This window comes from Sorex araneus, chromosome 6 (genome assembly GCF_027595985.1).
Source record: "Sorex araneus isolate mSorAra2 chromosome 6, mSorAra2.pri, whole genome shotgun sequence".
Lineage (NCBI taxonomy): Eukaryota > Metazoa > Chordata > Mammalia > Eulipotyphla > Soricidae > Sorex > Sorex araneus.
The window spans coordinates 73,727,805-73,751,309 of record NC_073307.1 but is presented as its reverse complement, the minus strand read 5'-3'; the positions used below and the strand labels follow the sequence as shown (position 1 = coordinate 73,751,309).

The window sequence follows — 23,505 nt, the reverse complement described above, 5'->3', positions numbered from 1 at the left end:
TACATTTGGGGAAAGTGATGCTTCCCACCTTCTTTTTCCCAAGGAGTGCTTTAGCTATTTTAGGCAGGGGTGGACGGATGGGGGGGTATTATTATTCCATACAATAGAGTGCCTGATCTATTTATTTAAAAAGTGACTTGCATATCCCTAGAGGAACTGCATTGAATATGTACAATGCTCTGGGGAGTACTAACATTTTTTCACATTGAGAAAATATTCCACTTATTAAACTTTTTATGGTCACCGTGGTTTACAATTTCACAATGCTGTTAACTTTAGGATTTCATGAAGACAATATTCCAATACCCAAACCCCCTCCACCAGAATGTCCATTTCCCTTTGTCTCAGCATCCTATTCTGTAGGCCAGTTCTTAGATTCTGTTGCTTGGCCTTTTGTTATTCCCCTTCTTTATATTCTATGTAAGAGAGAGATCATTCTGTGTCTGTCTTTTTCCCTCTAGCTAATTTCACTCAGCATAATAATTCTCCAGTTCCTTCCACGTAGCAGCCAATTGCATAATTCAACTCTTCTTAAAGCCTGGTAGTATCCCATTGTGTCTATGCCACCACTTTTTTATCCAGTTTTCTGTTCTTCGGCACTGTGTTGTTTCCAGATTTTGGCTGTTGTGAATAGTGCTGTAATGGCCCCAGAAAATGACATAATTTTTGCCCACCATTCTTCTGACAAATGATTAGTATCAAAGATATAAAAAAGCATCTGTAAATATTAATAAGAATTAAAATGTCAACCCTGAGCCAGAGAGATAGTACATCAGGAAGAGCACTGGCATTGCATGCAGCTGACCTAGGTTCTACCCCTGGCACCCAATACGAGCCCTGAGCAGCTTTACTGGGGCCATTCAGCTGTGCTCAGGACTTACTCCTGGATACTGAAGAGTTGTTTTTAGAATTTTTGTCTTTAATATTTTTATATTATAATTTCTTCCCTCAGAATTTGCATATATTGTCAGTGAGATTGTAAATCAGAAATACCTTCCTAGAATTCAGTTTGACAATATTTAAAAAAATATTTTTGTAGTACATACCATTTATCTCAGAATTTTATTTCTAAAAATTATTCTAAGAATACAAATAGAGGTGTGCCAAATAATTACTTTATTTGAAAGATTAGCAAAATATTGTAAATAAAATTTTAGTGATAAGGATTTGGTTAAATTATATCCACACAGTGAAATTAAGTTCAAGTATTAACAATGTAAAATTAGGTGATATTGAAAAATGTTCTCAATATAATTCTATTAAATGAAAGAAGAAATTTATCAAATATCTGATCTGTAATCCAAAATGAGAATATATTTACAGTTATACACCAAAGATTCATAGTGACTTTTTTTGTCAATGGTAGAATTATAGTGGCTTTTTTGGTGTGCTTTATTCTGGACTCTAACTTTTGCAATAATCCTATACTCCCAGTCTATGAGCATGGGGTGTATTTCCATTTATTTATGTCTTCTTTTCTTTCTTGAAGTAGAGTTTTGTAGTTTCCTTTTCCTTTATATAGGTATTTCACCACTTTTTTTTTTTGGTATTTTCACTGTTTTCACCATGTTGGGGATTTTTTTGTATTTTTTTAACTTTAGTTAAACTGATTCCGAAGTATCTGATTTTATGAGGCACAACTGTGAATGGAATTTTTTTAATACATTTTTTCTTCCTTCTCATTATTTATCTACAGGATTATCATGGACTTTTGTGTATTGATTTTTTGAGTACCACTTTACTATACAAATAATTTGTTTTGTAAAATTTTTATGATATTCTAAAGGTCGTATTATATCATCCCCAAATATTGAAAGCTTGATTTCTCACTTTGCTATTTGGATGCCCTTGATATCTTTTCTTGCCCTATTGCTAGGTCTAGTTCTTCTAGTACTATAATGAATAGAATTGGTGAAAGTGGGCAACCTTTTCTTGTGCCTGACCTTTGAGGGAAGTGTGGTAAATGGCTTTGACTACATTGAGAAAAATTTTTTATTTAATTCCCATTTTGTTAAGAGTTTTATTATAAATAGGTGCTGATTTTTGTTAAATGCTTTCTATGTATCTATTAATATGATCATATGGGTTTTTATATTTTCTTTTATTAACATAGTGCATTTTGTTTTGCTTTTTGAATATTAAAACTTCCTTGCATCTGTGAAATGAATCTTACTTGGTCATGGTGTATGATCTGTTTTATGAATTGTAGGATCCTGCTCGCTAATATTTTGTTGAAGAGCCTTGCATCTTTTTTCACCAAGGATATCAGCCTGTTCTCTCCCTCTCAATCTCTCTCTCTCTCTTTCTCTGTCTTTCTCTTTTGTGGTGTCTATCTGCTTTTGGTAATAAATTTTCAAACTACTATTGTGTTCCAATCAATGTCTATGAGAAGTTGTTTTAAGTGCTTCACTGGTACCTCATTAGGTGCGTATATGTTTGGGAGTATGAGTTCTTCCTGATATACATATGCCTTTATCAGTAAAAATTAACCTTTGCTGTCTCATATAACCTCTTATAGCTTGAAGTCTATGTTCTCTGATCCTGGAATGACAACCCTGCATTTTCAAACGGATTTGCTTGAGGAATTGTCAACCAACCTTTGACTGAGTTTTTGCTCTGACTGTTCAAATGTTGTCTCTTTCAGGCAGGTAGTGTTGGGGTCAGTTTTCTAATTTCTCCATCTACTCTGTGTTTCTTGATTGGTGCATTTATCCCATTGACATTGAGAGATAATATTGTTATGAATTTTTTTTTGCCATCATTCTGTAGGAGTTTGGCATCTCTATGGGACTTGTCTTCAAGTAGCCTGTTAAGTTCTTATAAGAATGATTTTGAATCTATGAACTTCCTGAGTTGACGCTTATCAACTTAGGTTGTATATTGTTCCCTCAAGCTTTAGTAAGAATTGGCTGGGTAAAGTATTATTGGGGAGGTGTTCATTTCATTGAGTTTTTTCCCACTATAACCCATGACTGTTTTAAGAATGCTCCTTTGAATTCTTGAAGATGCTCCTTTGTATATAATTTCCTTCTGTGATCTTGACACTTTCTCTATTCCATCTCTATTTCAGGTTTTCATCAATCTGATTATGATGTGTCTTGGAGTATTTTTTATGGATTTCTTTTAGCCGGTACCCTTTGAGCATCCTGGATTTGAGTCATGCACTCTTCAGCTCTAGGAACCTCTTGGAAATAATGGCTTTGACTGTTGCTTCTTCATCAGAATTTCCTTCCTGTTCTTCTGGGACACCAATGATTCTTATTTTGTTCCTCTTGAATTCATCCAAAAATCTCTTGACAGCTATTTTGAGGCTTTTTCCATCCTCTTATGTTATCTGGCGGTTTTCTGCACTTCATCTTGGAGCTCAGTGATTCTGTCCTCAGCAGGTATTCCTTTGCTTCTGATGCCTTCACTGACTTTTTCATTTCATTCACCAGGTTTCTCAATTGTGTTATTTATGTTTATAGTTTACTTATTTTTGCCCTCATATTCTCTTGCATCTTATTAGTAGTTCCTTCCATTGCTTCCTTGAGCTCTTTACACATTCTCAACAATTCCTCTCCAAATTCCCTATCACAGAATTTTATAATTAGTTATTACTTGTTGAATCTTCTGGGCAACCATCTTTATTCACTAAGTGTGGTGAGGTTCTGTGTTGCTTTCCCATTGTGATGTTGCTGTTGGAGGTGTGTCTTGTATGTTTTTGTGTGCCTAGGTGACTATAGTTAGGAAGTCTTTGAATTATCACAGTAGGTTATGGAGAGTTGAAGAAATAAATGGCCACAGAATGTACTATAGATGGGGTGGTGCCTTCCCTTTCCCTTTTCACTTCTTGGGCAGGGATAATCTTGACCTGGTTACGGGTAGGTTGGGGGGGTTTATTCATTGGGAGATGGTGATCCTGCATACCAAGCTGGTTCCAGATGCTGACTGCTACTGCTGGCTTGCCTTGGAATTCTTTCATATTCTTAGCATGGCCTTTATATTCTCTGTAACTTCTCCTTTTCTGACTGGTCCACACTTCTCAGGTTGATGGCTTACTTTTTTCTATCTCCAAAGAGCTAAGATATTTGGATAACAGTGAAATGTGTTTATGCCTTTGGGCTCCTTCAGGGCTAAGAATTTTTTCATAATTTTATTATTTCCCAAAACGCATTACCAACCCTCCTACATCTGTCTGCAACAGACCCCTCCTAGAGATTCCATCCCCTCAAATCTTTAAGTGGTACATGGGGGAAGGTCTGTCTTCTATTACTGCTTCCCACTAGCAGTGGGTGTGAAAATGCCTGTGTGAGGTGGTAAAATTAGATTCTATAATATTAATGGTACCCAGGCAATGGTTCATTTGGTTCCTGAACAGTCCCTTTGAAAGAGAAATCATATAATTAGACAGTAGTTTTTGTTTGTTTGGTTTTATTTCTTTTGCTTTTTTGGGGGGTCACACCTGGCGATGCACAGGGGTTACTCATGGCTTTACACTCAGGAATTACTCCTGGCAGTGCTCAGGAGACCATATGGGATGCTGGGAATCAAACCCAGGTCAGCAACGTGCAAGGCAAATGCCCTACCCACTGTGCTATCACTCCAGCCCCAACAGTAGTTTTTTTTTTCTTTTAAAGAATAAACCCTGGTGCAGAAAAAGTTTTCCAAGGACTGGGGATGGCATATTATTTAAATAAACAAAAAATAATAGCCATATCATAGATTTTTGCATTTTTTGCATTTTTATGAATCTGCTATAAAAAATTAAATCCTGTTGCTATTTGCCTTCCTTACAGATGAAATGTCACATCACTTAGCTTTCAGATTTGAGAATAAGGAATGTTACAGCATATTGCCGTTGTTGTTGCTGTTGACTTGGTAAAGTGGAGAGCGAAAGAGGTAATCTCAAGAAAACAGAGTGCTTTACCTCCCTGCTCCATCCACCTCTACCACCCAGGGAAAGGCCAGTTTTAGGTCAGGACCCGCATGGCCAAGACCATGAGCACCTGTGCAGCACTGGACATTTATATTCTGTAAGCGTATGAGACAGCTGCCAAGCTATGCTTAAAGCCTCGCTGTTTTACATCAAGTAGAAAACTATCTCTTTCACCTGAGCTTTTAGGGAAAAGGGTGAGGAATTTCTCTTGGCAGGAAAGGAAAATCAGTCCTCAGCAAGGCACAGATGCTCCAGGTCTGTCACTTTCCCCCGAGAAAAGAGTATCAGGAGGAGGCGAAGCAGTGAATCAAAATTGTTTTTATTAAAAGAAACTTTGAGAGATCTAAAGGGAGATAGAGAGATACATGGTTCAGGAGAGAAAACAAGCTTTTTTCAGAATGGAGTAAAGCTTCCTAAGCAGAATTTAAAGAGGTCACTCCCCTGTGATCAAATAAAGGCAGCTTGTGGTGTGCTAAGTACTAGAAACCTGGTTTACTGATGATTTTGAACACTTTGTTGCAGATAAATTCTTTTCAAACATGATGTTACAGGCCTCATCGAATACTGCTTCACTGAGCCACAGGGTGCTTTCCAGGTCTGCTTATGCCGAGCTGTTTCCATCTGCTTTTAGGCGGCGGCAAATGCAAATATCCTAAGAGCTATGAAGGTATCTTAGTACCACAGTTTCTACAGTTTCTATTGAATACTCACCAACACAAATTCCTTATCACTGCTGAGGTCTGCTGGACTTCAATATAGCAGTCACTGTTGGAAGCAGAAACAGTGAACCCTAGGTCACAAACTAGGTGTGTCAGACCTTTGTGCTCTGGCTGCTTTGGGGCACTGGTGACCATATATTCACAGTAGTCATCTAGATTCAGAAATCTAAGAGCCACAGTTTGTCTGGTACTATCTCTCCAGAATTATCAAACATAAACTTCAGATTCTCACCCAGGTCTGCACAAACCCAACCCTCAACCTTAGACTTCATGTAGCATTAAACACAGTGAAGAAACATAAATTTACCTGCATTGATGGATAAAGGAAAAAGCATAGGAAGATTACCAAACATGTCAGAAATTTTAAACTTCCTGAAGATCTCAAAGCAACAATACTAACACTACCCATTGAAATGAGGGAAACAAGAACAAAGAATAAATTTAAACATAAATTCTTGTGCTAAATAAGACAGTAGTTCAAAATAAAAAGAAATACAAAATGGCATTTAAAAGAAAAAGGCCAGAAGTCAAGGATTAAATCAGTGAATTTAAGAATAAAATGGAGAAAGCCATAAAGAAGAGCAGAATAAGAAAAGGAGAATTTTTAAGATTCAGAAACATAAGACATTTACAAAACAGCATAAAGAGGTAACAATATACCATAGAAGGTCCAGAAGAGAAGGTAAAGAAATGTTGGATAAAAAAATAATAGCCAAAGATTTCCCCTATATAATTAAGGGAGATATAAATTCAAATCCAAGAACCTCCATTAGCACCAAATTAAATAATTCCTAAAAGACTAAAACCAAGACACTAAGAATTAAAATGACAAAAGACAAAGATATAGTAGAATCCTTAAAGCCAAAAACTCACATGAGAGGAAATCCTCATAAGGAATATTAACACATTCATCAACTGAAACTATAGTAAGAAGGGACTACAAAACATTGAAGGTTTTAATGAAATACAGGGCAATCTTGAGGACCACGTGCTAAAACACAAAATTAAGCGTCAATAAAATTATAAAAGTTAAAACTTAAAAGAATCTTTCATGACTTCATCCTGTTTAGGTTTGGTTTAGAGTCTATGAATTTCCTGAGCTGTTGTTTATCTACAACATACTGTATCGTTCCTTAGAGTTTGAGTGAGAGTGTAGTCGGATAAAGTATTCTTGGTGAGGCATTCATTGCATTTAGTTTTCTCACTATATTCCACCATTGCCTTCAGCTTGGAGTGTTTCCTCTGATAGGTCTGCTGTGAATCTCAGGGGTGCTCCTTTGTATGTGATTTCCTTCTTTGACCTTGCCGCTTGCAGTATTGTGTCTCTATCGGTGGCATCCATCATTCTGACTATGATATGCCTTGGAGTATTTTTATTATGGTCTCTTTTAGCTGACACTCTTCTGGCTCCTTGGATCTTGATGCCTGCATTATTATTGGGAACTTTTCAGCAATAATATCTTTAACTGTGGCTTTTTCATTGGGGTTGCCTCCCTGTTCCTCTGGTATTTCAATGATTCTAATGTTCCTCTTGGAATCATCCCCTAGGACTCTGATTCACCTTAGAGCTATTTTGAGATCTTTTCCCATTGTTTGTTGTTGCCTGTAAACTTTCTGCAGTTCATCTTCAAGCTCACTGATTCTGTCTTCAGCTGTAGCCATTCTACTGTTGAGAGCACCCACTGAGTTTTTTATTTCGTCTAGCGAAATTTTTTTTATCAGTGATACTTCTGATTGTAGCTTTCTTATTTCCTGCTCTCATTTCTTCCTGTGCTTTGTTGGCTGTCCATTCCACTGTTTCTTCAATGTCCTCCTTTAATTTTCTGGATGTCTGCTCCATTGTTTCTTTGAGTTCCTTGAACATCCTCAGCATTTCATCTTGGAATTCTTTATCGAAGAGATTGCATTTGTGGGTACCCTCTGTTGAGGCTCTGGAATCTTTCTTCATCCTCTCTTCATAGTGGAGATTTGTGCTGTTTCTTCATGTTGTTGTGGTTGTATAGAGGCAAAACTTTCTAGTTCACTAGCACTGTTCCCTCTTATTGTGGGAAATGATTCTGGATGGGCTTGGTCGATGGTGGTCACCTTTCTCCCCTTCTAGGCTATGTCCTTCCTCTCAGGCCTCTCTCTGTGACTTATAATAGGCATCTAGTGAAGCTTTGGAAGCCTACCTCACAAGTGGGTAGGGAGAGAACAGCTGGAATAGAGAAGGGATCACTAAGAAAACAATAGTTTGAGGAATCATTTAGGATGGGAGATATGTGTCAAAACTAGATAAAGGACCAAACATAATGACCTCTCATTACCTGCATTGCAAACCATAATGCCCAAAAGTAGAGAGAGAATATAGGGAATACTTTCTGCCATGGAGGCAGTGGGATGGTGAGAAAGGTGGGGGTATGCTGGGGATATTGGTGGTGGGGAATGTGCACTGGTGGAGGGATGGGTGTTTGATCATTGTGTGGTTGTAATTCAGATATGAAAGCTTGTAACTATATCTCATGATGAATCAATAAAATTGAAAAAAATCTTTCAGATAATCATGTTATAAAAGTAGAAATTAACCAGAAAAGGAAAGCAATGGGGCAGGATCTGAAGACTAAATAATTTGCCACATCACTTGCTGTTTTTGTGAATGTAAACTGGATCAAATTGGAAAAGTACCATGGAGATTTATCCAAAAAATTAACATCAGGGCTACCATGTGATCCAGATGTTCCATTTTTAGGTAGAAAAAAAATTCCTAAAGAAAAAAAAAACCCACAAGTTTGAAAAGATACGCACACCTGTATTTGCTACAGAATTATTTACAATAAGTATAACAATATGGAAAAATTCAAAGACCCATTCACAGGGGAATGGATGAAAAAGATGTGGCACATGTGCACCATGAGATAGTACTAAGGAATAAGATGAAGTTTTGCTTTTTGCTACAATGCAGATCAAACTATAGAATAGTACGTCAAGTGAAGAAGACAGAAAAAGAGAGACAAATAAACACTGGATGATCTCATTCATAGACACTATATCACTGCATCACTGTCATCCTGTTGTTTGTCGATTTACTCAAGCGGCACTAGTAATGTCTCTATTCTTCTCAGCCCTGAGATTTTAGCAGCCTCTCCTTACTCATATTTCCCAATGATTGGGTGCTCTCTCAGGGTCAGGGGAATGAGACCTATTGTTACTGTTTTTGGCATATCGAATATGCCATGGGTGGCTTGCCAGGCTCTGTCCGTGGGGGCAGGATACTCTTGGTAGCTTGCTGGGCTCTCCAAGAGGTATGTTACTGTTACTGTATGTTATGTACTGTTACTGTTACTGTTATGTATCTGTTACTCTCTGTTGTCATGGGAAAAGTACTCTGAGTACTGTGTGTTTCTCAAGTTCAGCTTTCAATCCTCAGTTCAGTCAATATCACACACTCCTGTCTCTCCACAAAGTGAAAATATCTAAATCTAGCGTTTTTAAAAGATACAATAAAACAGTTTAGAAGTTCCCTTGCCACAATCCACAGGGAGTTTGAAGTCTCTTGCTGAAATTCTGTTATCTGTGTGTGGTAGGCTTAGGGGCTAGCCCAAGGGTGCCATGGAACTTTCTTCTCTCACTTACCTTTGAGCTCCATGTCATATGTGGCCATGACAGTGTTGACAAATAATGCTGGTGGGGAAAATGAACCCCGGAGAGATTCAGATCAGTAGCGGAGTTCAGATAAGAGTTGAGGGAAGACAATGGAAAAAATTAATGGGATGTTTCTAGTCTATGAGATACCCCATAAATGATCCTGAGCACGTTTGATTGACCTCTCCACTTTATTTCGTATTATCATGTGAAAATCCACTACTGCATGCTGCATTCCCTCCTATATTGTAATCTTTTCACAGAGTGCACTGGCAAAAAGGTTTTGATTCTTGTTTTTCCTTGCTCTGTCATTTTAGTTCTAGCAGATCACTAACCAAAATCATCACTGGCTAACGCCTGTACATTTTATGGATGTTAGAACCCATGGCTGGTTTCATTCCCATCTTGGTGAACAGACACAACCCAATCCCTGAAATTTGGATCCTGGGCTGCTGGGGACTCACCTGTGCAATTCCACATGTGACTGAAACTCCTAATGTGACACAGGATCAACAGATGGCCATATTTCTGACTCATATCAGCACCTGCTCTACTGTTCTTCCTCTTCCATAGCACCAGTACCTTCCTCTCACTTATATTAAGCCTTAGACTGCAGGGAAGTACTGTTGGCCAACAGAAGTGACCATATCTAATCTAGTTCCCAAAGACTGTCACTTAAGCAAGGTGAAGAGATTTATTCTGGGTCCTTCTATGGAGTTTGAAATGGTTCCACAAAGGAACAGTTCCTTTAATTCTGGCCTTGATTCCATCTCCCTGGTTATTTTAGGGATCTCCCAAGTTCTTTTAATATCTTGCTTATTTACAGGTATCAGCTCTTCGCAGAATTATCCTCAGTCTATTTCCCTGAGCTCAAAAAATCAGTATGAGAAAGTGTTCTGAAGATGTCAAGCTGGTTCTGCTCATCTGGCCTATATGTGACAATCCTCGTTAGCCTGTGGCTGTGGGGGTCTAGGGAACAGGCTTCAATACAGGCCGAGACTGTTCATCTGGCTTACAGAGTGACTGGCTATCCTCATAGACTGATTTGGGGTCTCAGGCCCAGGTTTTACATATTAAGTCTGGAGCAGTCTCAGGGATGTGGCGGTGGTTAGTTACCCTAACCCTTACTTAGAATTGATAAACTGAAAAATAATCTTGTATGCCTAGGTGCATAGGTGGCCATATAATCTTGATTTATTTGGGTCATTGGGTGGATCTCACTCCTCACTCTACTACTAGGGTGCAGATCCCAGTAACTGTCTAGTGATATCACTGTTAAACATTACCCCCACTCCCCACTCCCACATAAGCAATTTTTCCAGTTTTTTTGGTTTTGTTTTGGCCTCACACTTGTTTGTGCATAGAGACTACTCCCAGCTCTGTACTTAGGGGTCACTCCCATAGTACTCAGAAGAACATGTGATGCCAGGAATTGAGCTCAAGCTTCCTGAAAGCAAAGTAAGCATTAAACCTACTGAGCTACCTCTGTGGTCCATAAATTTTATCTTCTCTACTGGGTCATTACTGCTGGCATGCAGATGAATACCATGATTTCCCCCAAATTTAATTCTCTATTCTCTTCCACATTAAAACTCTAAATATTATCCATACTGAAACTCTCTTCTCCCACCCCCTTATTTTAAGAGTGTTTTATAACTAAATTATACAACACTTCATCCATACCCAAATAGAGGTCAGCACAATGAACAACCCTCATTATTCACTCTGCATAGATTATGAAGAAGTATATAATGGATGTCATCCATTTACTTCTGCTTTATTCCGACATAAGTGCTGCGCCACCATCTCACACTGCTTTTGTCATACTCACTAATGAACTCACTGGTACTTAATCATACCAATGCTTACTTCTCAGGCTTCGTTGGGCTTTTAAGAGTGGACGGTTCTTTCACTTGGATTTTCAAGATATTACCCCTAACCCTCCTGTCTATTACTCCCTGGCTGTCCATTCCTGACCAATATTCTGTAAAGGTCCCTGTCATAGCCCCTAACCTCTCCAAGTGAGTTCATTTCTGGAGCCTTGGTAAGCATTTCTGGAGATAATGCTTACTTCCGGGATGGTATCTTATAGGTCCCTGGCTTCAAGAGCCTTCTCTGTGCTGGAGGGTCCCAAATTTATATCCCCAGTCAGAAAATTTACCCTGATACTTTGATGACTGTTGAGCACATGTGTGCTCAAATGTAATATAAAGTAAGAATGATTTAATGCAAACACAACTTTTACCCAAATTCTGTTTCTCCTGCATACCTTAGCCCCAGAAGAAAAATTTTAATTTCTTGTCTTACCCATAGTGGTAGCAAGGTCCTTAAGTGGCCCAGAGATCTCTGTATTCAAGCCTCCTTCCCTCTCTGAATCCCACCTACACCCCAACTCTCCTCACAGACACACCACTCCCTTTAGGCCCTGCAGCTTCAGCTTCTCAGTGGTATTCACAGCAGAAGCCAAGTGGGCAATGGAGCTGTTCTCTCAGTCGGCAGTGATCATCTCCAGAATGTGAGCAGCTTGATCCTTCACCTCTTCAATATGTGATCAAAGGTCACTGTTTCCTGAGGCCTTCTGGATTCTAGATGTTCTTTAAAAAACTGAAATACCACTTTCTTTTTTGTTGGCTCATTTTGCTTCATAGGTCTTTAAAAAATTTTTTTAACTGAATCACTGTGAGATACAGTTACAAAGCTTTCATGTTTGAGTTTCAGTCATACTATGATCGAACACACATCCCTCCACCAGTGCACATTTTACACCATGAATGTCCCCAGTACATCCCAACCATCCCCTTGCCTCTATGGTAGAAAATTTACCCCATACTCTCTACTTTTAGGCATTATGGTTTGCAATACAGATACTGCAAGGCCATCACATTTGGTCCTTTTTTTACTTTCAGCACACATCTCCCATCCCAACCGATCCCTCCAACCATCATTGACTTAGTGATCCTTCTCTTATTCCAGCTGCCTTCTCCCCAAGCTCATGAGGCAGGCTTCCAACCATGGAGAAATATTCCTGGCCCTTGTCTCTACTGTCCTTGGGTGTCAGTTGCATATTATGTAATTTTATATTCCACAAATGAGTGCAGTCATTCTATGTCTGCCCCTCTCTTTCTGACTCATTTCACATACCATGATACTCTATATAACCATCCATTTATAAGCAAATTTCATGACTTCATCTTTCCTAACAGCTACATAGTATTCCATTGTGTAGATGCACCAAAGTTTCTTTAACCAGCCATCTGTTCTTGGGCACTTGGGTTGTTTCCAGATTCTGGCTATTGTGAACAGTGCTGCAATGAACATACAGGTACAGAGCCTCATAGGTTTTAACTTCACTGAACTAACGTATGCAATCTCTTCTCCCCACTCCTACTCCTTTATTCTTTCCCCCTACTGTGCCCTCTTCACAGTACAGTGAAAAGCACTCCGCCCGGGAAATAATAAAGAATAGCAACAAGCACATCACATTCGCTCTGTAGGTGGCCTGACTACAGAGGGGAGCCAGAGTGAATACATGTTTTTGTTTCTGACATTCAAGACTCAGATCTTATTGTGGTCAGGGATATACTAGTTGAGATCATTGGAATCAATGAGAACACTATAAACAAGTTGGGATTTCTTTTGACCAGACTGGAAAGCAACTAGGCTAATAATGACTTTAACAGAACTGTCTTGATAGAAATCCAGAGGACCCTTCTTTCTTGACAGGACCCTTCCTGCTCTCATCCTTTCTGGGCATATGGACCCTACTTATCCAGTGTTGAATTTGATGTCTAAGATTTTATATAAGTTTTTATATAAGTACAAAATATTTATTTATAATAAGAATAGCTATAAGTTACTAAGTGTTATCCTGTGTGTTTACCATTTAATGATCACTGCCCATATATAATCATTGAAAGCATGCCTGAAAGGGAAATGAAACAGTAGTGGTTGAGTGTCCTCTAGTTTCAGTTTCTCACTAACAAAATAAAGATTGCAAGAGCACTCTCACAGGCTGTCTAAGTAACAGAAAGACTTGGAACTCTGCTCCCTGGGCAATAAGGGTGTGCATGCCAGTCTCCAAAATGACCAATGATCCTAAGCACCTGCTACTCATATTCCTGTTTATTTCCCTCCCATCATGATAGGGATGATTTTTTTGGTTATCAAATATTTTTTAGATAATACTTATTGAGAGCTTTAGTCATAAAAATACAGTGTGGCTTTTGTCATTTTCTTTCATCAATAGTCCTAGGGTGAAACTCAGTCACCATATGAGGACAATGAAGATGCATATGGAGAAAACATGATAAGAGTGAATAAAGCCTCTTGCCTATAGATATCACCTTGTGATTTATCATCTTTGAAGCAGGTGCTTAAGCCCTAGCTTTTATATCATATAGCCCCTGCTGACATCCTAAGTGTAACTCCATGATTCCAAGTCTAAATCAACCAGCTCAGATGATGCTAAGTTCTTAACTTATATAAAATATGTGAGAATAATAAACATTTACTATTGTCAATATGCAGTATTTTAGAGCTATTTATTTTATAACAATAGTCAATTATTATAAAGAGAATGCCATTAGGGGCTGCTTTTTCTAATTTGAGTGGATAAGAGAAGAAGACTTCCTCAATACTTAACTGTGCAGCCCATATGCCCTTCTGGAGCCAGATGGTTCCAATTTTATTCTTTAACTCTTGGCAAATACACTTTATTTGGTCACAAATAGACACAACATAAAATACATACACAGATACAATTTTTTACCTCTACAGGAGAAACAAAAATCACAAAAGGTATGTAAAAAGTTAATGCACAGAATGTAAGAAAACATTGAAAATATCCTTGTTCACTCACATTTAAAACAAACACATATTTCAGAGGAAGACAGGGACATATCATCTCCACAAAGATTTCACAGTTGGTCTACAGCAGTACACAGACATTAAGAGGTTAATCAAAAGAGTTAGGTATTCAAGTAGTTAGTTATTCTTGAAGTGACAGAATGCTCACAATACTAGTATGACTTTTAAACAAAAGACAGAAAGGAATCCATGCCTCCTCCACTGATGTTCTGCAAGCTATCAGCTAGGTCATAAAGCAGTTTAACAGAAATACCTCATTATCTTTCATTTTGAATATGAAGGACTGTACAACTTCTACTTCCAAATCCACATCACAGAGAGTTTACACAACAGCTTAGGATGTCAAAATCTCAACATAAAAACTGGCTTAGGAACCCAGAAAACAGAACTTTAACATCAGTTCATAAAATGTCACTATAAAAAGACAAAATAAAAGGAGCAATAATAGCAAAGATGGGGGACAGATGCTTTGCGCAATCTGCCACATCTGTTCTTAGGGCTGGTAGTCCACACTTAGAGAGAAACATTGACATCTGAATTCTCCATGTCACAGGTGAAGTAGGATAAGTGTCTCTTAGAATCTACCATTGCACTCTACAGTCCCATCTGTGACCCCCTGGCCATGCCGGTCAAGGAGTCATCCATATAACCGGATAAGCTTATAAGAGTTCCCCTCTTATTCCTGCCCAGTGATCACACTATTTTTACTTTTCAGATCAGGGTTCCCTAAGCACCCTCTGTATTTTAGTAAAAAATGGTTTCCACTGTACCCTTCGTGTGTCCTCTTCCTAACGTGACAAATCCAGATGAGATGAAATTATGAAGATCAGGTCCTCCACTCCGATAAGCATCCTTCCCATAATGTCCTGCAATAAGATGGGGCAGAATTATCTGGAGCATCCAAGATAACAAGAAGACAAATAAAGCAGTCCTAGCTCACCCAACAATGATGATGATGTAACGAAGTCATGAGATTAATTAAACCAGAAAGTGCGGGTAATCGAGAAATATGTATGTTTCATGTATTAAATCATCACTGTATCACTGTCATCCTGTTGTTTGTCTATTTACTCGAGCGGGCACCAGTAATGTCTCTATTCCTCCCAGCCCTGAGATTTTAGCAGCCTCTCCTTACTCATCTTTCCCAACGATTGGAGGTTCTTTCAGGGTCAGGGAAATGAGACCTATCATTACTGTTTTTGGCATATTGAATACGCCATGGGTAGCTTGCCAGGCTCTGCCTGTGCAGAGATGACTTTATCTAGCATCATTCCCATCAGAAAATATTGCTTTCTTTTAGAAGTTTCCTATTTGTTCTGTAACCGTTCTAGTATAGGGATCCGACCTCCCTCATCTAACATGTAAGTCAGTAAAAGGGAAGAGATAAGAACCCAGGAGTAGAGCCTCGAAGGGAAGGAAACTCTAATTCCCATGACACAAAACTATATTTACTGAAGGCTTACTGATGACTCCTAGTACTGTTTTTTTACACACGTGATCTCATGTAATACACACATGCAGTGGGTAACGTGATTACACCAGCTTACTGGAAGGGAAAGCAGGACTCACAGATGTTAGATAACTTGCCCATCTATAAAGGATCTGGGCCTTGAAGCTTGGCCTGGGACACTGAAATCCATGGTCCTGCCCATTCCTTTACACTACCTCCGAGCTTACTTCCTTAAAACATGCCAACTGGGAAGGTCCTAGAAGTATCCCTGGTTTGCCAACCTCGAATGACTCTCACCTGGAAGCAGACTAAACCACGTATATTAAATATTTATATATACTGTAAAGAGGGAAAAAGCCAGTTCCACTGAAAGTGTCTTGCCTCTGGTAGAAGAGCACATATGCAGCTTTGGACACAATCTGATCTTCAGATGCTGTCGAGACACTACTGTCATCAAAGTAGTACCATTTCCCATCATCTTTATTTTTTGCAAAAGCAGTAAACTGTATGCACACTAACTAATGAGAGTCCCAGAAGCCATAAAGGAGAGACTTTCCTGCTGGTGGTGTCTATGGAGATGATGAAGTCACCCACCACATTAAACACGAGTCTGAGATGGGAAGTTTCAGATAACCGAATGTAAATCCTTTATCAGATTTTAACTTGTGCAGTACTTGAAGTGAAACACAATAAAAACTTTAACAGAAATTGTCTCTTAATACGTTTACAGTCTTGTATTTACAAGCTAAATATATATAGGAAATCACAAATAAATCCCTTTTAAGTTTTCTGCTGTTTTGATGAATTATGTTTTCTTTAATTTTTTGGATGTGAGTTAACTGATCACAAATGTTAAATTTGTGGATGTTGGTCATTTATTTTGCTCTAATATACTGCAAGAAAATTATGGCTGAACTTAGTTTTTGGATAATCTAGATCATGTACATTAGGCTGCTACATATACTGTTATGATATTTAGCTGCGGCATCAATGTGGCATAAATACTGCAGTAGTATCCTTGGAAAACCAATTTTTCAAGTCTATCCCTGGCAATCAATGTAGACCTATTTTTTAAAAATGAATTATGTTACATGGAAGTCTTGAAAAAGTTATTTCCTTTCATAGTATTAAAACTAGAATATTATGTTCATCTAACTGCTATTGTAGAAAACAGGTTCTAGATTTCACCCTTCATCTAAAGTCATTTTTCAGTTATATGTAAGGGTTTTTTTTTATGTTGATGTTCTTTTTGTTGCATTTAGAATCTGTTCCTCTGCCATTTAAATTTTCTTTTACTTACATTAAAAAATTCATTTATTTAATAAAATATTTATATATACTGTTAACCAGGACTGGATAGCACAGCGGGTAGGGTGTTTGTCTTGCATGCAGCCGACCCAGGTTCAATTCCTCTGTCACTCTCAGAGAGCCTGGCAAGCTACTGAGAGTATCCAACCCACACAGCAGAGCCTGGCAAGCTCCCTATGGCATATTCGATATGTCAAAAACAGTCACAACAAGTCTTACAATGGAGATGTTACTGGTGCCCGCTCGAGCAAATTGATGAACAATGGGACGACAGAGCTATAGTGCAGCGCTACTGTTAACCAGTAATATATATTAAGGAACTAGAAATGCAAAAAAGAAGAAACTGGGTGGATTATGCTGAAAACTGAGGGGAACAAAAGACTTTTTGATTCTGGCATTTTGACATCTCTGACCAATATGCTTGTCAGCTATTATTTCTTTAGTTCTTATACAATTTCCTTCTCTCTCTTTCTTGCCTAGTTACTTTGGTTCTTTCTTCCCAAAGCATGCAGATTTGGGACTTTTATGTATGTGAATATTTAGGAATCAGATCACATCCTTATGGAACCCAACATCATCTGAGGCTGTCAAGAAAAAATGGAGGGTATGAAACAATGTAAAAATATTTCTGTTTTATTTTTCTTTCTGCAATAAGATTTAAAGAAGCTGTGATGAGAAAAAACATTTTTAAAGGAGAAATTTAATGAGAAAGAGACTTATGCTCTATTTATGATAATGGACACAGAATTTCACAATATGCTTAAAATACAGGCATTGTTGAGAAAGAAAGAACTCTAAATAAATGTTATCATGAAGCATATACATGTAAAATGAGTTAAAAACCTTCTGTCATGTTGTCACAGAAGCATGACAAAGACTATTTCTAATTATAACAGTATGCAGAATTACCTAAGATATACTATTAAGTTAAAAATTGACAGAAAAATGCTGTATAAATAAAGACCCAATGCTATAAACAATTCAAACCAATGCATTAAAAACCAAAAACAAATTCACATGAAATAACAAATTTTTGAATATTTTGAATGTCTATTTCATATTTTCCGTCAAATTTTCTATATTTCAAAGTTCTTCTATAATGAGAGAGAAATAATTATACGAAGGGTAAAATAAAATTCTAAGAGAAAATTGTGACAAATCAAAGTAACCTGAACTATATATATTTTTTCTTTTGTTTTTTCTTAGTAGGCACTCTCTGCACTAGGACAGCTTGAATGTTTGACTGCTTGCTGAAATGATTTAAATGTTTTAAAAATTACTGATATCCAGATACAGCAGTGACAGATGTTTCAGAGGTTCTGATTCAAGTGGTCAAGGTTTAGAATCAGACAAGAGTATTTTTGAAAAACTACCAGGAAAGAGAAAAAGTGGAAAAATTGCAGAAACAACCTATGATTAGATTATTAGGTATCTTTCACAAAAATTTGTCTAGATTTTCACAAGTGCTAAATATCACCTACTGAGTTCTAGGTTTCATAGTTCTTTCTTTCAATCATTTTTGTTTTGTTTTTGGGTCACACCCGGTGGTGCTCAAGGATTATTCATAACTCTGCACTAAGGAATCACTCCCTGGGGCGTTAGGAGACCGTATGGGATGCTGGGGATTGAACTGGGTTGGGAGTGTGCTAGCCAAGCGCCCCTACCCACAGTACTATCTTCCAGCCCCCAAAGTTCTTTCTGTGAAGAGTATATTCTAGCTAGCTCAGTGTTTACCTTACTTACTTTGATAAATAATCTCAAAGTCGAGAATATCAGAAAATCCAAGATGCTTGTGGAAAGCACTCAAGTTTCTATAGATAGATATAAAAGAGAACTCAAGATTTTGTATTTCTCTCAAGTCATCTGGTATTGCTGATGATGTTGGGCCCGGGGACAACACTTAGCACCAGTGTCCTCATGCATTAGTGTGTAAACACAAAAAGGGGGCAGCGGCGCACTATTTCCCACCACCTGCGTTTGGTAGTCTCACGCAGCTTCTCCCACCCGGGGGAGGTCGATGAAGATGGGCAGGCGAAGGAAGGAATGAGGGCCAGGCTAGTTGGTCTCAATTGCAGTTTATTCCATCCCCATCTCCACTCTCCTCTGATTCTCCTCCTGCTTCTCCCTCCCCCATCCTACTTCATTCTCCTTCTCTATCTCTCATCAATCACCTTCTGCCTCTCTCATTCTTCTACTCCTCTGGCCCTGGATCTGGATCCCCCAACCCCCTCTTACAGTCTAGTTCAATCCCAAAGCATGAGGGGTTGGGGCTTACACATAAGTGTGGTCACAATCAATAGGGGTAAAGTTCTTTTCCTCAGGCAATGCTTCTTCCAGGACAGATTCTCTCTCAGCAGGGCCGTCCACCCAAGAGTGGTATCCCATGGGTGTGTTTATCCTCTCCTTGTCCAACTAACCTATAAGCATTCATAATATCAATCATTTTTGTATGGACACAGTAGAGATACATTAAGCTTATAGAATTGCTGTCCTGCGGTCCTATCAATCTTAGAGTACAGTGCTCAGGCCAGATTATTCTTTCCTATTGCTAGCAGGGTCCTAGTCTCGTCGTTGCTTCTGGATCATGCCAACATTTGTCCGTGATCAAGCTCTTAACTTATAGTTAAGAATCGTAGCTCTTTGACCTAGCCCATATTGATGCCAGGGTAGCTCACAGCTTGCCCTGGGTCCCTTAAGTCCCTTGTCGGGACCCTGCTTTTGGGGTGGTAGGAACTAAGTGTAACTGAGGCTTAAGTTGAGAAAGCAGATGCCAGAATGAATAATATTCAAAGCCAATTAAATTCCAAGTTATAAAGCACAATATTGATTGTCTTCCTGTGTCTATACAAAAAGGGCATTGCTTTAAAGTAAACTATTCAAAAGACAGAAGTAGAGGAGAAAGACAGTATTTCACTCGTACATATAAAATCATAGATTTCTGAGGAATCTGACCTTACAAGTTAACAGAGTCTGATTAGGGGAAAAGGGGATAGATCGGTTGGGGAAGAAAGCATGGATAAACACAGTGGAATGGAAGTGCCTCAGGAGCACTGTGATAAAACTGAGCTTCTTGTGGCAAGGGGAACAGGACATATCAATGTTGTCCTAAAATGTTTAGAGCTACATTCCAATAAACACAGAGAAATGAGGTGCTTCAGGAGCACTGTGAAGGGTATTACCAGATAAACCTAAGCTCTTTGTGGCAAGGGAGAAAGGACAAACCAATGATATCCTACACATTAGAAACATGAAAACTTTACAATTTTTCCCTCATGACTGCCATACTAGAACAAAGTGTCTTAGCACATAAAGCCTCTCATGAGGAACTCTGCACAAGTCTGTGGTGACAACCTAGATTTTTATAGAACTGGGTTAGAGGCTTCTGCCTATATACCAAGACATGTCATAGCTTCAGAAACTAGTTTCCAGACACACGACCCCCCAAACTCTAATTATAAAACTTCTTCCTCAAGGATGAAAGTGTGGAAGGTTACTGGTTTGGGGAACCATATATGCTAACAAGCCCCAGGAGGAATGGGGAGCCATGTTCACTTGTTCACCAATTTCACTTCTCCCCATCTGCCCTTCTGACTACAGAATAAGAAGAAAACGAGGGGTACAAAAATAGTCTTCAGGAGGGGTTAGAGAGATAGAAGATAAGGCTCTTGCCTTGTATTCCGACATCCTGGGTTCAGTTCTTGGTATACTATATGGTCCTCTGAGTACCTCCATGAGTGATTCCTGACTGCAGAGACAGAAGCAATCCCTGAGCCATCACTGGGTGTAGCCCTCCTGGCCTCCCCCCCAAAAAAAAGAAGAAAAGAAATAATTTAAAACTCATAAATTTGGGCCTAATTAATAAAATTCTAGTATACATCCTAAAGAACTTAGGATAGTTAATTTTTTGTGCTTCTTGTAAATAAAATTGTTGATAAGCAAATCAATACATAGGAAGATAGAACACAAAGCAGTGACTGTTCTATTTACAAATTATTTTTATCTTTAGCTACAAAGTTCTCTCAGGACTAAGCCTTCTTCTGGTATTATGTATCTATGGAATATGATTGAAAGGAAGTGGAAGATTGATGGTCACCTACTAAGAAGCAGGCAGAGATAAAAATATTAATTTTTGACAATAACGATGAACATTTTGTCTCATTGTACATTTTTTTCAAGATCCTTCACATATATTTTTTTTTTTTTTTAAATTTAAATTTTATTGAATCACCATGTGGAGGGTTACAAAGTTCTCATGATTATGTCAGTTATACAGTACTCAAACACCCTTCCTTTCACCCGTGCCCATATTCCATCACCAACCACCCCATTATACCTCCCGCCCCCTCCCACCCCCCCAGTCCCCGCCCTTGTAAGTGATAAGTTTCACTTCGTTTACGCTTTATCTTGGTTACAGTCCATGTTTCAACACATAGTTCACTATTGTTGCTAGGGCTTCCCCCCAAAAAAGAGAAGACAGTCCCACTGTCAAGGAAGCATTTGATGGCTCTCCATTGCTGAGAATGTAGAGATATTAAGTCCCGCTGTTTGTTACATAACTATTCTATTTTTTCCCCCCTCGTCCCGCGCCACCGAGATCACGCCTGTTTAGTAATCACCACGCTGCCTGACAAAGGGAAACAAACCAAAAGAGATGGTTATTTCTCGTCATCAGCCGGCGTGGGGCTCTAGCTTAGTTGATAGTCTGGTACAATGTCTGCAAGCAGTTTCTGGAACCAAAAGTAATACGCTGGTATCGGCCCCGGCTCAAGGTTCCACCAGCGTCCCGCTGTTCCATGTACATAATAATTTATTCCCTTGCATCCCATTCCCACGCCACCAGGTCCATGTCAGCTTAATGGACATCATACTATGGTTAACGCCACGCCGCGTTTTTTCCCGCGAAAGAAGGATATTTCTTCTCAGCCGGCGTGGGGATATGGCTTAGTTCAGTCTATAGAGATGGCTACCACTTTGGTGGCCTTCAATATTTCAGCAAAAGACTTACTATTCTTGTTAGGATTTCCCACCAAAGTCCGACCCGTTAAAGTCCAGGGAAAATTCTGCCTAAAATTCTATCGCTACAATCTTTTACCCTTTAACAAAAAACTTAGTACTATTGTTTGGAGTTTCCCCCCACGTTAAGCCCTGCCAAAAAGGAACATTTACACGTTGCTGACAATGAAACAATCAAAAGATATTAGGTCGCGCGGCTGCTATCGCAGCCGCGCGGTTTTGGATTTCTATATGAAGTCCAAGGAAGATTCTTTTGGTAATTGCATCACTCGCTGGCAACGCCTGGGCCAGAAGTTCCCAGCACACAGTTTGGAGGCATTTTGGGGGCGCCGCTCGTGTCCAAAGTGGTTCAGTTGCCTCCGGGGTCGATCTCGCGCGGGGCCGCAAAGGAGCGTCCCCACATGGCTCTCTGCTTAAATGTCGGCCGGCACAGGGCGGATCCGGGAGTCCCGCCCATCGGCTATCCCGGACTTCCTGTAGAGTCTAAAAACCGGCTATAGCCTCGCTGCGTTCAAACAGAAAGAGTTGAGAGAGAAAAGAGCATACCCTGCCGGCAGCGCCTGGGCCAGAAGCTCCCAGCACACAGTTTGGAGGCATTTTGGGGGCGCCGCTCGTGTCCAAAGTGGTTCAGTTGCCTCCGGGGTCGATCTCGCGCGGGGCCGCAAAGGAGGCCTTCACATATATTTTTAACTAAAATTTTTTAATTCTTTTTTTTGTTTTGGTATATTTTGAGGACCATGCCTAGCAATGCTCAGGACTTACTCCTGGCTATGTGCTCAGAGATCCCTCCTGATGTGCTTGGGAGACTTTTTGGGGTGCCAGGAATCAAACCCAAGTCAGCTGTGTGCAAGGCAAACCCCATGCCTATTTACTAATGCTCCATACCGAATTATTAACTAAAACTTGAATAGCTATAGAACAATAATTTGCATATTGTTATTTTTCCCATTTTATTGACATAAAAGTTAGAACAAAAAATCAAAAGTAGGTTGATGACTTTTTTTCAGTCCTAGCATAAAGGTTTTCTGACTCCAAACACCAGGTTCATTGCATTGTGCAAACAAAGTTACATTTATTACTCAAGAGCTCTGTATAAAGCTCAAAGTTTCATGGTTACATCTCCAGGTTTATGAAGCTTCTGGATCCCAAACAGATTTTCCTTTCATTAAATTCACAATCTTTCTAAACTTCTCATCCTAGTCACCTCATCCCATGATCTAATTAAGTGATTGTTCTTTGAGACCATGGTGGGTATGGTGAGGCAGAAGTCCACTTGGAGATATCCAAGTTCACAAACTTTAGAGCTCAAATACGTGAAGCTTAAATACTAGATTTGGAAAAATAATGAGATGTTGTGGGATCAGGATCAAGGCATTTTAACAGAAATAGCTATCTGGTAAAATAATTTTGGAAAATGTTAAGTTAAATGAAATAAAAGAAAGCATCAAAAAAGTCTAGGGTCACAGCAAATGGGCATCCTAGTTGTTTTAGACATACAGTGTTCCAGCACCAATCCCATCCCCAGCGTCAACTTCCCTCAACCAGTATTCCAGGTTCCCTTCTCCCAACTCCAAGCCCCGAGCATGCATCTTTTTCTCCCCCAAGATTTT

At 39.0% G+C, this 23,505-nt stretch overlaps 1 protein-coding gene across 1 annotated transcript in view; it reads right to left on the bottom strand.

Moving 5' to 3' along the window:
- The window catches only part of SHISA6 (shisa family member 6), a 449,040-nt gene that overhangs the window by 188,434 nt on the left and 237,101 nt on the right, over window positions 1-23,505 (bottom strand). Inside the window, exon 3 of the mRNA XM_004603984.2 lies at window positions 14,895-14,990. Within this exon, the coding sequence (XP_004604041.2) occupies window positions 14,895-14,990 (96 nt within the window). The remainder of the gene's footprint in view (window positions 1-14,894; window positions 14,991-23,505) is intronic.